General features: G+C 45.5%; 1 protein-coding gene across 2 annotated transcripts in view; it reads right to left on the reverse strand.

Annotated features, from left to right (window-relative positions):
- Positions 1–519: 519 nt before the first annotated feature.
- Positions 520–15,076, reverse strand: part of BCO1 (beta-carotene oxygenase 1) — a 31,320-nt gene continuing 16,763 nt past the window's right edge. For both annotated transcript variants that reach the window (XM_054579141.1, XM_054579140.1), the window contains 5 exons: positions 14,249–14,506; positions 7,269–7,374; positions 4,305–4,399; positions 2,957–3,068; positions 520–1,183 (listed from right to left, as the gene is read on the reverse strand). In XM_054579141.1, the coding sequence (XP_054435116.1) occupies positions 954–1,183; positions 2,957–3,068; positions 4,305–4,399; positions 7,269–7,374; positions 14,249–14,506 (801 nt within the window). In that variant the 3' untranslated portion in view covers positions 520–953. The remainder of the gene's footprint in view (positions 1,184–2,956; positions 3,069–4,304; positions 4,400–7,268; positions 7,375–14,248; positions 14,507–15,076) is intronic.

Consider the following 15,076-nt stretch of genomic DNA (forward strand, 5'->3'; position numbering starts at 1 on the left):
CTGCTGTATGAAAAAATCCAATCCCCAAAGGGTAATACTTTGTGATTCCATCTATATAACATTTTTTGAATGATAAAGTTTTAGAAATGGTGGTTGGCCAGGGGTGAGGGATGGGAGGTGGTGTTGGGAGGGTGGAAGAGAGGTAGGTGTGGTGATAAAAAAGCAACACAAGACACCCTTGTGCCCATGTACCATTCAGCATCTTGACTGTAGTGGTGGATACAGGAACTTGCACACGTGTTAAAATTTTATAAGCCCCCCGCCACACACACACAAAGTACACATAAAACCAGAAAAAAGAACTCCCCATGTGAGCACTGGACTGGGATTCGATCCTGGATTCTAGCCCCTCGGCCATGGCCATGCGCTCCAGTGTCCCTTGAGCCCCTCTTGTAAAAGGCGGATTCCCACACCCACCTGTAGAACCTTTGGTTGCACAATGAGCCACCTAGCTTGCTAAAACCATCTAGCTTTGTCACCTTATTTTATTACCTTAGAAGAACTTCAGACAAAAGAAGCCATGTAAAAGTAAAATAAGGTCTGAACAGACTTTAAAGTTTTTATTATTTTATATCACGTCATGCCTTGCATGGAATGACCACAAAGCTGGCCACATAATTTACTGACAGGGCATGGTTGAGAAAGCTGGAACGCCCAGGTGCACAGTCTGGCCTATTGGAAAGAACAGAGAGAGGGAAGGGGGAAAAGGGGAGGGAGGAAGGAGCAATGATAAATGTTTATCTGCCTCTCCCCTGTCAGTGGTTGCTCATTCTAAGAATGATGAATATGTGACAACATAATTTCTGATTCAGGATCATGGTCTTTATAGGAGAAGGGCTTTCTTAGAAATGCTAGAGCTGATTAGTAACATTTGATCAACTCGCAAACAAGGTTTTTATGAGGGATCACACCTGTGTGCTGTGAGAGCCTGCCAGCGGGACTGTTCAAGCCTGTCAGGTCGGTGAGGCCCCATGGTGGTCTGAGGCCCTGTCCTGGACTTCCTGGGAAGGGGCCTGCCTCCTCCGGTCCCAGTCTGCATCTGGGATGAATAACCCATGGAGATCCAGGTGCATGTCTACATCAACATATGCACGAGCCAGTTCTGCAAAACTTTTGGCATCCAGAATAAGCAGGAAAGGTGGCTTTTGGGGATCAGAAGAGATGACGGCTGATAAGATAATTCCTTTGGGGAAACAAAAAGAGACACTTTGTAAAAGTGCAGCTTTGAACTTCCTTCACCTGGAAGGATATGTTTCTCAGCTATGTCTCTGTCCTCATTAAACGGCAGTGTCTAATCTAAACAGAAGAGAAGTGAATTTGATATTCTGTGAGAGCAGAAGAGAAAGGCCAGGAAACTAGGAATCAGCAGACCAGACCTGCTTCCAACCAGGGCTGGGCCAGTCCCTTTACCTCTCTGAACCTCAGTCTCTTCATTTGTAGAGTGGGGATAATGTTCTCTACCTTCATAGGCTTGCTGAGAGGATCTCTTGCATGGTGAACTGTAAAAGTACTTTGCAAATTACTGCATGCACTGAAGAATGGCTATTTCCCTACTATTTAGAAACTCTGATGACAGAGAATCAGTTTTGATGCTGCATTAGGCTAATGTACATCACTCGACTAAACTCAAGACTAGTTACACTCAAATGGCATATGAATGAACCCAATTCACCTCATGCGCCTGCAGCGCAAGCAGCCTCAGCTTTCCTCTCTGTAAAATGGAAACATTCTAAGCACTCACTCTCAAGCAATAGAGTTACACAAAATAGTGCACATAAACTTCCAGCAAACATTCGTGCTTCTTCCCAAAGCCTCTCAGTTTTCAAAGTGGCCGAGCATAATTGAAGTCAGATCAGCTTGGTGCTCACACCCTACCTCTGTAGGCACTGGGCGTATGACCTTAGGCAAGTTACTTCATTCTTTGAACCTCTCCTTTGGTGAAATGAACACAGTGCTACTCCCTGCCCATGGAGAGAATACACAGGACACGCTCACGCAGCCCAGTGGAAGGCCGGCCTCAGCAGGTGGTGGTACCAACAACCCCCATCCTCAGAAATGACAGTGACATGGGGTCCCCCGCCTGGCGCCTTGTCGTGAATAATCAGTATGTAGAAAACCACTCCCTTCTCCCCTGAGGGAAGCAGCTGGCAGGCTCAGTGGCACAGCCCCACCCATGGTTCTTGTTACCCTCCTTAGCACCCTCATGGGTGTGGGCAGGGCATTTCTGGGTCAAAGGCAGAATCAAGGAGGGAAAAGACCATTTTCATATGGAAACCCAGAAAAGCGAAGTGGGCCTTGAACACACATTTCTAGGTGCTCCAAAAAAAGGTGCATGCTTTGATAATGAAGAACTCTGACCCAGCCATGAAAATGAATTTTAAAACCAAGATTCTACACTGCGGGAAAGGGTAGTGTTGCTCAGTGGAAGGGAAGTGAGCCTATGTGTAGTAAACATTTTAATGTCCTTAAAGGGAGATCTGACCTCTGCTGCCAGGTGGTGACTTCTACCTGGGGCCAGCCCAATAACCTATCCTTATCAAGTGACTTAGATGGGAATTTTAAACCACAGAGTGGTTAGCCTGACCTCCTGAGGGGCTGAAGACTAAAGGTCAACCACGGCTACGTGACCAAGGCCTGCCATAGCCTCTGACTTGAAGGCTCAGGGGAGTTTCCAGGGTTGGCCATACTCCACGGAGAGCATTGGGAGAAGGTTGTGTCCATGCTTTCCCCGGGAGAGGACAACTGGAAGCTCTACCAAACTCACAGATGACGTCAAAGGTATGGGTGTTCTTGGGGGCTCCCTAACGCTATAGCTTTGGATTCATACAGACGTGGCTTTCAAAGCATGACTCCATCAGCTGTGTGATGTGGGCAGGGCCACTGACCCCCACCAATGTCTCTGAAAATTTGATCAGAGCAGAGTGCTATGGGCGGCCTCCCCTGCCCGGGGTCTTACCATCATCCTCATCTTTGGCGCCTGGCGTGGGCACAAACAAGGGTTCCGCCGGCCAGCAGTGCTCCTCCTCCCATGTTAAGGATGACTTCGTGAGAATGTCGTATTTCATCATCTGTACACCCGAAGAGGAGAAACATGAGGATGATTTGTGGGAAAGCATGCTTATTTCCTGCAAATAGGAAGGCAGTAAGGCCCACAGGGAAAGGGGATGGATTAAGCCCCTCATGTGAAGACTCCAAAATGGCACCCCCTCCGGTCAGGATAACAACAGAAACGAAAGCAGTGAGCTTCTCCTCCAACTTGAAGCAAAGGTCCTCCTGCCACCACATAGCTTACACTACGCACTGAATTCTTTTCAAAACAAAAGTCCTGAACTTATCTGGTATTTGGCCCTACAGTGCAACTTGTTTATAGTTAATAAACTAATGTATTCAATGCAAACATTTAAAATATAATACAATTCTTTTGTTGTTTGAAAAGTATAGATCACTGGACTTGTAATCACTAAGAGGCCTGTTTCCTCCTAGGATGTGGGAGGGACTTGTGGTGTGTATGTGTGTGTGGAAAACTTAATTTTCTTACTTTGTACTTTCTGCATTGCATGATTTAAAAAAAAAAAAAACAGACTTTATTTTATTGTTAAAAAATGAAGATATTAGCCCTGGCTGGTGTGGCTCAGTGGATTGAGTGCTGGCCTGTGAACCGAAGTGTTGCTGGTTCAATTCCCAGTCAAGGCACATGACTGGGTTGTGGGCCAGGTCCCCATGGGGAGCGTGCAAGAGACAACCACACATTGATGTTTCTCTCCCTCTCTCCTTCCCTGCCCCTCTCTCTAAAGATAAACAAAATAGTTTTTAAAATGAAGGTATTTAGGAAAAGTGGTATCTGCACAGCAGTTAGCATAGTTCCTGGGGTATAGCAAGTGTTCCACAAATAGCAGTTTAAAAAACAAAATAAATCTTTCAAGTTTCAGCTGTACCCTCCCTGCTTGAGAGAGCAAGGCAGGGATTTGGATCCCCCCCTACACTTCCTTATCCTCATTGCCTACCACTGCCTAGCACATCGTTGGTGCTCAAAAAACATGTGTGGAATAAAGAAATCAGCCAAACTCTAGCCACAACCTCCTTCCTGAGCTTCGGCCCATTAGGTGGGGCTGCCTCTCGTGGTTCATCATTCCTTCAAATGTATTTTGTCCCAAACTGACCTTACTCTCTAACCTACCTCCTGTCCCCCAGGGAACCTCCCTCTTACCCTCCCTTTTCTAATCAAGGTCACCCAGTCGGAGAATCTGAGAAGTCAGCTTTGTAGACAGAACTGTTGTAGACCATGATCACCCAGGGCTCAGTACCTTGTTTGGGACGGGACTCCTTTGAATTTCAGCAGCAAAGACATATCGATATTGCTTCCCGTTGCAAGCGTAATTGATCTGAGGCAGTTCTAAGTCTAGAGAGAATGACACAGCTGATGAAACCTTCATCACCAAGGGCTGAGGGCATCCACCCTTTGTTCCTGGCTGGGCCCCCTTTCTACAAAAACCACTCCCAGGCTAGGACCCCTGAACTTGATTCAGGCTCTGGATTGGATCAGGGTAGTCACAGGGCAGGGGGAAAGAATCTCTGATTATTATCCTCACTCTACTAGAAGGTTCAGGAGCAAGGTTTTTAAGTATATAAAATTCTTTAATTATCCAAGATAGAAATCAAAAATAATTGCCTGATTAAAATCAGAGGCTACTGCAATTTTTAAAAGCTCTTTTTAAAAAAGTACTCATGTGCACACAAGTGTGTGTGGGTGTGAAGAGAAACTTCTGAATTTGTGGAAAGGAGTGTCAATGGGGAATAGTAAAATAAATCTGGTGAATTCATATAACATTATGTTAAAATAATATTTACAAAGAATTTTAATAATATGGGAAAATGTCCATATCATAAGATTAACTACAAAAGGCTGACTATAGAATTATCTCCACTGTGTTAAAAATGAAGAGAAAAAAAAGCTTGCAAGCACTGCTGGGGTGGTAACTTCTTTATATTCAATAGTTTATATTTTGTATTGTACATCCTAAGTTTCTTATTGTGAGAAATTGTCATTATACTTATTACTTCTGTAATCTAAAAAACCTTAAAATTTTGTACATGTAAATGCATATATATTTATATATGTCTGTTGTGTCAAATTCAATTTCTAAGTCTGAATACCAAAATGAACGTCCCCCTCTTATGAAATATGCCAGGTAGTTGGAGCCAACTACTGGTGAAAACAATGTCCAAGAAGAGAGGACTCAGGGATGGACACATCTGCCATATCAAGGCCCGCTGAGAAGGACCCAAAGCACAAATGGTTATTGGACTCAGTGAGGAGTGAAGGGGAATGGATTATTGAGATGGGAAGATGTATAATCTCACAGGTGAGTAATCATGAAACTTCCAAGAGCCAGGTCAAGATGAACGAGAGGAGCAGAGACCGCCCACATACTTAAGTCAAAAAAAGATGCCCATAGTTGGCCCTAATGCAAGCCTGAGACTTCCTATGATGCTCCTGGGCCCCTCAAACCTGGTCTGGGAAGCCCTTCCCCCACACTGTAAATGGCTGACCATAGGCCCTTGATTAAGTAAAGTATGATGCATCCCAGCAAATTCTGCTTGACTATTAAAGCCACGTTCTTGAAGAATTTTCAGATGCGGGAAAGTCTCAGACTACATTCATTAGGTGCAAGAAGCCATTTCAGATCATTCTACATGGTACAGTACATATTCATAAAAGTATAAATGCAGAGGCTGAGGGGTTTTGAGTCAGAGAAACCTGGGTGCATGTCCTGGCTTTGCTGCCTGTCTTAAGCCAAGTTACCATTTTGTTCTCAGCTTTGCCGTCCTCAGTTCTAAAAGAAGAATAACACATGCCAACACCTGCCCCTTAAAGTTGTTCTAACAATAACGGCTCCCTTTTGCTGGACTGTAACTGCAGGCCAGGGCCTGCGCTCAGCCCCTCACATGTGAGCCCATCTAATGTGGATGACAACAGGATGAGTACTGGGACCCAAGGAGAGGAAGTCTGAGCAGCTCCTAGCCGAGGGCCCGCATATGCCACGCAATCCATGCACAACAGAAAAGACTGGATGGGCATTTCCAAAGGTTATCGTGGGTGGAGGGGACTATGAGGAATTTATCTATTGCCATACTTTTCAGTATTGCCCAAGATTGCTACAATAAACAGGAATTCTCCTCTCAGAAACAAAAAGACTATAATGTTTTAAGCCTCCATCTGTCCTCACCGCATGGTATGGTGGGTGAGAGGAAATGGAAGTTGATGCCTTAAGAATTAGAAACAAGATCTGTATTTTCACTTTTAAAACTCCGAGACTCTCGGTGCTGCACAGAACAGGTTGTTAGATCCATGGGACGCTGTTTACAGAAATGGTTCTCAGTGGGTAAATCCGAGGTCATCCTAGGAGAGTTCCCAGGATGGCACCCTTCCTGATGCCTGAACCTGGCATGAGGCTGCAAGGTGTGAGTTTAGAGCCACGCCCTGTCAGTCTCTGAGGATTCTGGGCAAGCCTGTTCACTCTGAATTTAAGTGTTGAACTCAGACCTGGGTAAGCCAGACTTTTGTCACAGACTTATGTCGTGATAACACTGAACACAAAAACATGGTCCCCACCCATTGGGCTTATTATATTCTAGGGCTGTGGTTCTCAGTCAGGGTGATGGTGCCCCCCACGGGACACTGGGAATGTGTGGACATGTTTCTGGTTATTCCAGTTCAGGGTGGGGGTGCTGTTGGTATCTGGTAGGTGAAGGCTCAGGGTGCTGCTCAACGCTGCACAATGCCCAGGATGGACCCACCACAGAGAATGACCGGCCCAAGGTATCAGTAGTGCCAGGCTGAGAAGCCCTGCTCTGCTAGGTGTGGCTTCTAGTCAAGGAGGTTTACATTGTGTAACTCAAACTTTCTGAGGCCCAGTTATCTCCTCTGTAAAGTGGGACTGCTGGCACCTATTATGCAGGGAATGGTGAATGTGTAGAGGTGGAGATTCCCAACATGCTGTGTCTGTAAGTCAGCATCGCAGCCTTTGAAGAGGGCAGCTGTGTAAGTCATCGGGGCCAATGACCATCCCAGTGCCTTCCTGGGGGGTGTTTGAAGATACACCAGGGACAACTGTCTTCAAATGCTTTTCACTGGGGTATCCTAGAGAGCCCTCCTCTTTGTCTATGCATAGCATCTCTGAATCAGAAGGAGGTATTACATAAAGAGGCCTGGGGGTCTTCATGAAATTCTGCCCTTCCCTAAGCTCAGGGATAGAGGATGTGTTTACCTTCACAAAGCAACTCCGGCTGGCAGTAGACTTGGTCATCTTTTTCCTTCAGGGCTCTTGCTGTTGTAGATGTCAGTTTGATTAAATTTGAGCCTAATTCTGCATTCTGAAAGAATCCATTTTCCAAAAATAAAGACTTGTTATGCAGAGAAAGTATTTGTTTTACTGTGTACATTTTTAAAAAATGCTTTTGTACATGTCATCTTGCCTAACATTACTCACAGGAGGCAGCTATTATATTATTGGCATTATCAGTTAAAAATGAGGATTGGCGATTTGAAGTGGTTCCCCCAAGACTGCCTAGCTGGTAGGTGGTAGGATGCGGGCCTCTAAAACCATGGCTCTTTTTTTTCTACTATGAGCTGCCTTATCCCTCACAGGTGAAATTAAGGTACTTTTTAAATGCTGGATGATTCATCTGTAAAAGGCTGCATCAGTCATTAAAAGAATGTTTATAAAGAGTTCATAATAACATGGGAAATGCTTATGATAGAATACTGAGTGAAAAAAGCAGCAGAGTAAATTGCATATACAGTCTGAGCTCAACCAGCTAAAAAAATTACATTGGAAAGAGCCTGGACAAAATATACCATATAGTAACAATATAATGGGCAGTGGCATTATGGGGACTTTAATTTCTTTTTCTGTTCTTATCTGTATCTTCAATATTTTCTCCTATGATAATATATCAATGTTGAAAAGAAAATAAACACGTAATAAAAATTACTTGGGAGAAATATACCTATCAAGGGTATTCCCTGGTCTCAGTTACAATCAGGCGTTGCTGTATTCAGTACCTTACTGCCATCATTGTAACCCAGGAGAGGGATTTAACACAATTGATTAAATATTTATCGAGCATCTAATACTCCCTATTTCTCCACATACTAGTTACAGGGCCTTGAGTAAGTTACTTAGCATCTCTAAAATTCAATGTTTTCATCTGTATAATGAGGTGCAGTATATGCATTGTATAAATTGTATATATGTCTCTGAATTATTGTTCCGATTAAATAAAATAATCCATGCAAATGATTTAAAGAAGGCCTGGTTAGCAGAAAGTGCCAGATAAATGCTAGGTGCTGTTGATGGTATCGTTGTTGTATTATTACTACTATTACCTTCTACTGCTACATTACTGCCACTACCAGTGAAGGTGAGTTGAAATGAGGGACTGGAAGAGAATGAGAAACAAGACCACAAGTCCCTGACTTCACAGAGTTTACAGAGGAGAATTACTGTTATGGCTGACTTCTCATTTAAACTTTTTTCTACTTTCTAAATTTTCCAAAATGGGCTTTCATCATTAAAACAAACCTATTTGAACAATAGCTGCTTTTTGCTGGGAAAGGGAGACAATTTATCGTGTCCTAGCTATTGAACCACAGGGGACTCAAGATTTGTTTTAGTTTAATCCCTCAATTTACAGAAGATGAAATTGAGGCCCAGAGAAGGAAAGTGGCTTGTCCAAGGTCACACAGAGAGAAGCAGAGTATGGGCCCAGACCTTCACATGGCAATTCTACACAGAAGCGAGAGCACTGCGGGCAGAGGACAGCGCAGGTGCGAGGCCCAGAGGCCGGCCCGCTCCCATCCTGCGGGTCTCCACTCAAACACCTGCTTCCCTAACAACTCAATATGCAGTGTCTGCGAGGTGTTTGTCCCACTGTAATTATTTCCCTTATGGAGCTGCTTCCTTCTTTTATGCTGCATTTTCCTGTGAACACAGGGTCCAGATTTTGTTCAGTGCATGGCACATACTTCCCAGGGAGTAAGTGCTGAGCAAATGAGTAAATGCGTGACACAGTAAGCTTTTCATCGAACTGTCAAGGGGAAAAACGTGTTTTGCAGAGTGGTTATAAAAATTAAATTGAGATGAGTGCATTAAAAAAGTCGCCTAGTGCTCAGCACATGTGTGGTTTCTTACAAAGAAAAGCTCTGGATGCCTCCACCTGCGCAGCACCCCAAGTTGGTGGGAGGCCCCTACTGGTGACTTGCTAGTCACATGAACAGCAACAGGTCTCTTGTGCATGTCCTGGGCTTGATTCTTAGGGAGTCGGTGGATCTGCAGCCTGAAACTGGTCAGACTGGTTGAGGGATAAACTGAATTTTTCCACACGCAACAGCAATGAACATGACTCTGCTGCTTTCAGTTACCAACATCCTCAGCTCTGGGAAGAGACTGCTTTCTAGCCAGACTTCAACAAAATTCTGTGGGCTTACTTTGAAATCCCTAAATTCCAGGGGAGAAGAAGTAATCTCAGTAATTCCCCGAAACACTTGCTGGCTTTGGAGTTCAGTAGCCCTGGCTGTGAAATCCAACTCACAGCTTTCTCTGTGAACTTGCTCAGCCTCCCTGAGCCCAATTCCTTGTTTCTAAAACAGGGGACAATTCGTAACTTTTGGATGGGTGGTGAGTATAAACGAGCTTCCTTTGACTTGTGTTTGAGGAAATAATGGTTAGGATTAAGTTAAATAATGGTTATGAAAGCACCTGATCCAGGGCCAGACCCATCATAATTAGTAACCTGGAGCCAGGCAGACATGCATCCAAATCACAACTCAAATCCCACTGATAATTCTGTGATGCTGGGCAAGTGACTTTTTCTCTCATCTGTATTCATGGGATAATAAATCACTCAGAGGGCTGTCATAAAGACTAGGCGAGAAGCGTGCAAAACATGTAACCACCCCTAAAATTGCAGGACCCAGGATGAGAGTGAGCCCCACCAACCCCAGGTCTAAATACAGCGAATTGTCAAGTAAAAGACCATTCTCTCCTCTTCCTTGCCACAGAGACCTTCATAACGTGGAATGGCACTGATAGGGCAACCACTAGCCACATGTGGCTATTTAAATTTAATTTTTAATTAAAATTAAGTAAAATTTAAAAGTTTCTCAGTTGCTATGGCCACTTTTCAATAGCACATGTGGCTAGTGGCTACTGCATTGGATGGACAGATAGATAATATTCCTTCATCCCATCAGGTCCCATTGCATAGTGCTGATCTGGAAGGACAAGTGTGAATTTGGAATTCTAGGACCCCTTGATATTCAGATCTGGCCTAGGGTAGCAAAACGAGAGCCAGCCTCTCGACCTGGGCTCTCTGTCCCTGCCCCTTTCCTTCCCACCGCATGGATGGCCCCGCCAATACGACCAAGCCAACAGCCAGCTCTGGACACCTCGTGGGCCCCGAAGAGGACAGAAGGAGGCTTGGGCTGTTTGGGCAGGAAATCCTGGGACCCCAGGTAGCCACTTCATGGTTGGGGTTCGGGAGGTTGTCCCTCCAGGTGGGCATGACCCCATAGCCCTTTGAACTCCTGACCCTGGGGAGAAGGGACGCTGCTGGAGAAAGGCCAGATCAGGGTCCCCAAAGTGCCACGGTCAGAGCAGGGGCCCCTCTAGCTGGGGTCTAAAGCAGAAAAGGCATCTTAACACAGGGCCTGGCACACAGTGAGTTTTCATGGTGGCTGCTCTTATAATATTTGGTCATTTTTGCATTTGGTGAAAAGACAAAAACCAAATCTACTGAGCTGGGAGTTGAAGCTGCCACTTCTAAGTCCAAGATGTCTACCCTCCTCCACACCCTGCCCATGATAGCCCCTTATGTATGGATGGCTGTCTGGAGGGAAGTCAGTGCTTACGAACCCACCTGCAGGACAAGGGCAGGGCGCCAGCAGGGACTGTGTGCACATGCCCACACCCCTCCCAGCCCAGCTCTGCCTTCAACAATCCCCATGCCACTCTACATAAACAGGCCGAGGGTGCCAAGAAGCCCCTCCTTCCTTTGTCCCCAGCTGGCCCGAACACAAGAGAATATGGGGCAGCTGGGAGGTCCCAGACTTTTCAATAGACTTCACCATTGCCCATTCTACATGGAAAACAATTTCTACTTGGGAGATATTGCAAATGCTAAAGACGTTGTGCCCTTTTGGAGACCTTGTTTCACGTTTTTCATTCATTCATTCATTCATCATTCATTCATTTAAAATGCTTAAGAACTTAATGAGAACCCTCTGAGTGCCAGATGCTGTGATGGGTGCAGGGGATAAACTGCTGACGAGACAGAGTTGGGGCCCTCTCAGAGCTTCAACAGGAAGAGGTGACCGAACGAGTTCATTATACTTGAGATAAATGTCGGGTAAAGAGCTGCTAGTGCCATTAGAGTGCACGAACTTGTCTGAGGGGAATGATGACCCTGATATGTTAGGGATGACCAGGAATTTGCTACCTGGCTGCAAATTAGAACCCACTCGGGGCTCTGGCACCATGCCCATACTGGGACCCCGGCCCTGGGGTTCTGCCTTCACTGTTCTGGGCTGAGGCCCAGCGGGAGCCCTCAGGTAAGTCTCACCTGCAGCCAGGACTGGAGTGGAGGTCTGATAGGAAAAGAATAGGGTTGCAGGCAGGACAGGGATGCACAAAGGCCCCAGACCAAAGGGCATTTGACAGGGTGGCATCTCCTGCGGTTCTTCTCTAATAGGTGTCTGGATAGGATGAAATTAGAGCTGCCGATCCGGACAGATAGGCCATGTCCTCCTGCTTGACTTTCTGATTTCACTATGCAGGCGGGACGACTTGAAAGTGAAGCAAGAAGACATTTTTAAGGGACAATAAATAGCAATTAGAAAGCGTGGCCAGAGCTACCCTTCCCAGGGCTCACTCTTCTTTGCTAGTTTCAAAGCAGCAGATGGCTCACACGGCGCCTTTTAAAAATATACGTGCTAAACTTCTTAGCTTGGTTTGAAGGAAGCAAATCATTTTCAAGCGTGATAAAAGGTTATAAAATCCTGCGGTGTGTGGGCAGTGGGAGGGAGTCTTTCCTCTCTGTGTATCATCCTTGGGCTGAGATCGACATGAGGTGGGGGCTGGGCCTTGGGGCTTTGCTGCCTGTGTGCTCTGTGACACCCTCATTGCTTCCTGGAACCGGGAGATGTGGTCCAAGGCCCTGCACTGAGGCACTGCCCAGAGCGAGGGCTGCGGAGGTAGTGGCTCACATGATGATTATGTGGGACACGGGGCCGTTCATTCAATAGTCCTGAATCACCTGGGGAGAAAGTTAATTCCTTTTTCTCTTCCAAGTTTTCTGCCAAGGTCAAGGAGCAAGTCTCAGTTAGGTGCCACTATGTCTTTAACAGCTAATACATTTTAGAAATTTCTTATTAACAAAGAGATTAAGTCTTGGCAAGCAACAGTATCTGGCTAGACCTTAAGACATTTGCTTTATTTCCATTTTTTTAATGCTCATGCTTGCCTTTTATTTGCAGCAAGAAAGACTGGCTTTCCACTGGGTAATGATAGTTCACTTTCAACAGTGAGTTGATTTAAACAAAAACATGACTTTGTAAGTGCTAAATAGAGGTGATAAGAAATACGGTGAAAATCATGGCAGAGATACACAGATGACTTCAGACGGGTAGGTGCTGGAGAGATGGGAACCACAAACGGACCTGGAGTTTGGAGATTTCTGGAGCCCAGCAGCAAGGGTGGGGTGCTCCCTAGTCCCCAGGCCCACAGAGCCCCGAGAATTCTTCCCAGGAGCTAGGCCCGCTGGGGAGGACAGCAGAGTTATACCCCTTCCCAGCTGCAAGGATGGGTTCAGGGAGAGGCGGGTGCAGATAACAATCCTGGCTCTGCAGTTCTGGGCTGTGTGACCGTGGGCACATTTTTTAACCTCTCTGAGCCTCAGTTTTTTCATCTGTGAAATGAGTCTAATATAAGAACCTCTCCCACATGTTGTTTGGATTGTTAAGTGAAGTAAGGAAAATAAAACGCTTAGCAAAGTACCTGGCACATAGACTACATTTAGTAAATATGAGCCATCAAAATTGAATTGAATTAAATTTGGTTTCATTTAAGTTAATTAAGTCATGAAGTCAGTGAGTTCTGGAGCCAGAAGGCTCTGTAGCCTCCAAAATCAAGCCCAGAGCCTTGGCAGCATCACCCTAATTGAGGATAACATCTGACCTAGTGGCCATTTTTAATGCAAGAACAGGACTATTCAACAGCAGGGCATTGGGTAAGCAAATGGCGCTGAATCCCTGCCATGGGCTGTCAGGAAACTATTGTATCAAAATGATGTTGTAGAAGAACATTTAATGTCGTGGAAAGATGTTTGGGTATACAACTAGGTGGAAAAAAAAGCTGTACACAAGAGTATGTACACATTCAGCCAAGAAAAGGAATGAAGTACTGATTCACGCTACAACACAGATGAACCTTGAAAACATGATGCTTAGTGAAAGGCACCAGACACATGCAACCACATACCGTATGGTCCGCTCCTATGAAATGCCCCAAGGAGGCAGATCCTCAGAGACAGAAAGCAGAGTAGTGGTTGCCTAGGCCCGGGCGATGGAGAGACTGGGGTGGAGGGGTGATAGTTAAAAGGTACAGGATTTCTTTTGGGGGTAATAATAATGTTTTAAAATTGATTGTCGTGATAGCTGTATGACTTTGCACATATACTAAAAGCCATTGAATTATACAGTTTAAATGAGTAAAAATGGGTGAATGATATGGCATGTGAATTATATCTCAATAAAGCAGTTAAAAATTATGCACAGTGTGATCTAGAACAGCAAATCACATTGTATATAATTTTAACTGCTTTTTTGAGATGTATGTCAATATATGTATATATAATATACATATACTGTATATATATATTAATTATGTGCATGTATGTACATCAATGTGTCTATCCATCTTGCTAGCTAGTTATCTATGGAGAGAGACTTGGAGGGTATTACAAATACTTCCATGATGGGTTGATGGGGGATTTCTTTCCTTTCCACTTAATCTATATTTTCTAAAGTTTCTACTATGACTACTACTTTTGGGAAAATAATGAAAATGTTTTCTCTCTTTAAGAACAGCTCATTTTAGATTTCAGTGTCAATCAAGTCAGAGCCACAGCCATTTCCTGCCTGGGCTCCTGTCTCTCCAGGAACAAAATGCGCTTTCCTTCAAGCCATTACCTTGTCCACACAGAGGGGCACAGCGAACCTCTTGAGGGTGGGGACACAGATGACCCTGGAATTTTCTTTGAAGTTTTGCTTTAAGTGGGCCAAGTAGAAACACTGGTAGAGGCTGCTGTCCTCATAGGCGATGACATCAAACAGAAGGCAGCCATCCTCTTCATAGGCATTGACGTGATGAAAGACCACCATAGGGTCCGTGTAAAACTTGGTGGACACAGGCTTTCTAGTCTTTTGGTCGATGATGTGAATATAAGTCTGAAAGAAGATGTGCATCCAGTGGTCAGCTGTTCCTCCGCTGGCCCAGCACTGGGGCATCAGGTACAGGACAAGACCCTGCCCTGCCATGTACTGGCTCATGGCCCTGCAGCATCCGCCCCCTCTTCCTACCCTGTGTCCCACCTCCAGAGTGCCAGCCACTCAGAAGTACTAAGTAGGGGCTGTCAGTTTTGCGTGTCTGTGCTCATCTCTTTCCGATGGAGAGGAAGGAAGCGTGCGGGTCAGGGCCTCTGCGTCACCAGGAGGACAGTGTTTGGGGAAGGCCCCAGAGGGTGCACTGTTTCCCCTACTTCACCTGCTTGATTCTGGGTGGGCGGCAACATGCCACCTCCCTGGAAGTGGCCAAGTTGGGGAGAACTGGCCAGGTGCCAGACCTCTAGGCTGCCCCAGGCTCCATCCACACCCAGAGCCCCTAAAACTCAAAAGCCACACCTGCCCTTTTGAGTCCCCCTCTCCAATCTCCAGTGCAGAACCTGCTACAGGGACGTGGTTGTCACGGCAACGCCCCTGCCCTGGAGGGTTGAGTGACCTGGTTCTAGTTAAGGAGCC

Source organism: Pteronotus mesoamericanus, unplaced genomic scaffold (genome assembly GCF_021234165.1).
Source record: "Pteronotus mesoamericanus isolate MK-2021 breed Mesoamerican mustached bat unplaced genomic scaffold, CSHL_Meso_final contig_52, whole genome shotgun sequence".
NCBI classification, from domain to species: Eukaryota; Metazoa; Chordata; class Mammalia; order Chiroptera; family Mormoopidae; genus Pteronotus; species Pteronotus mesoamericanus.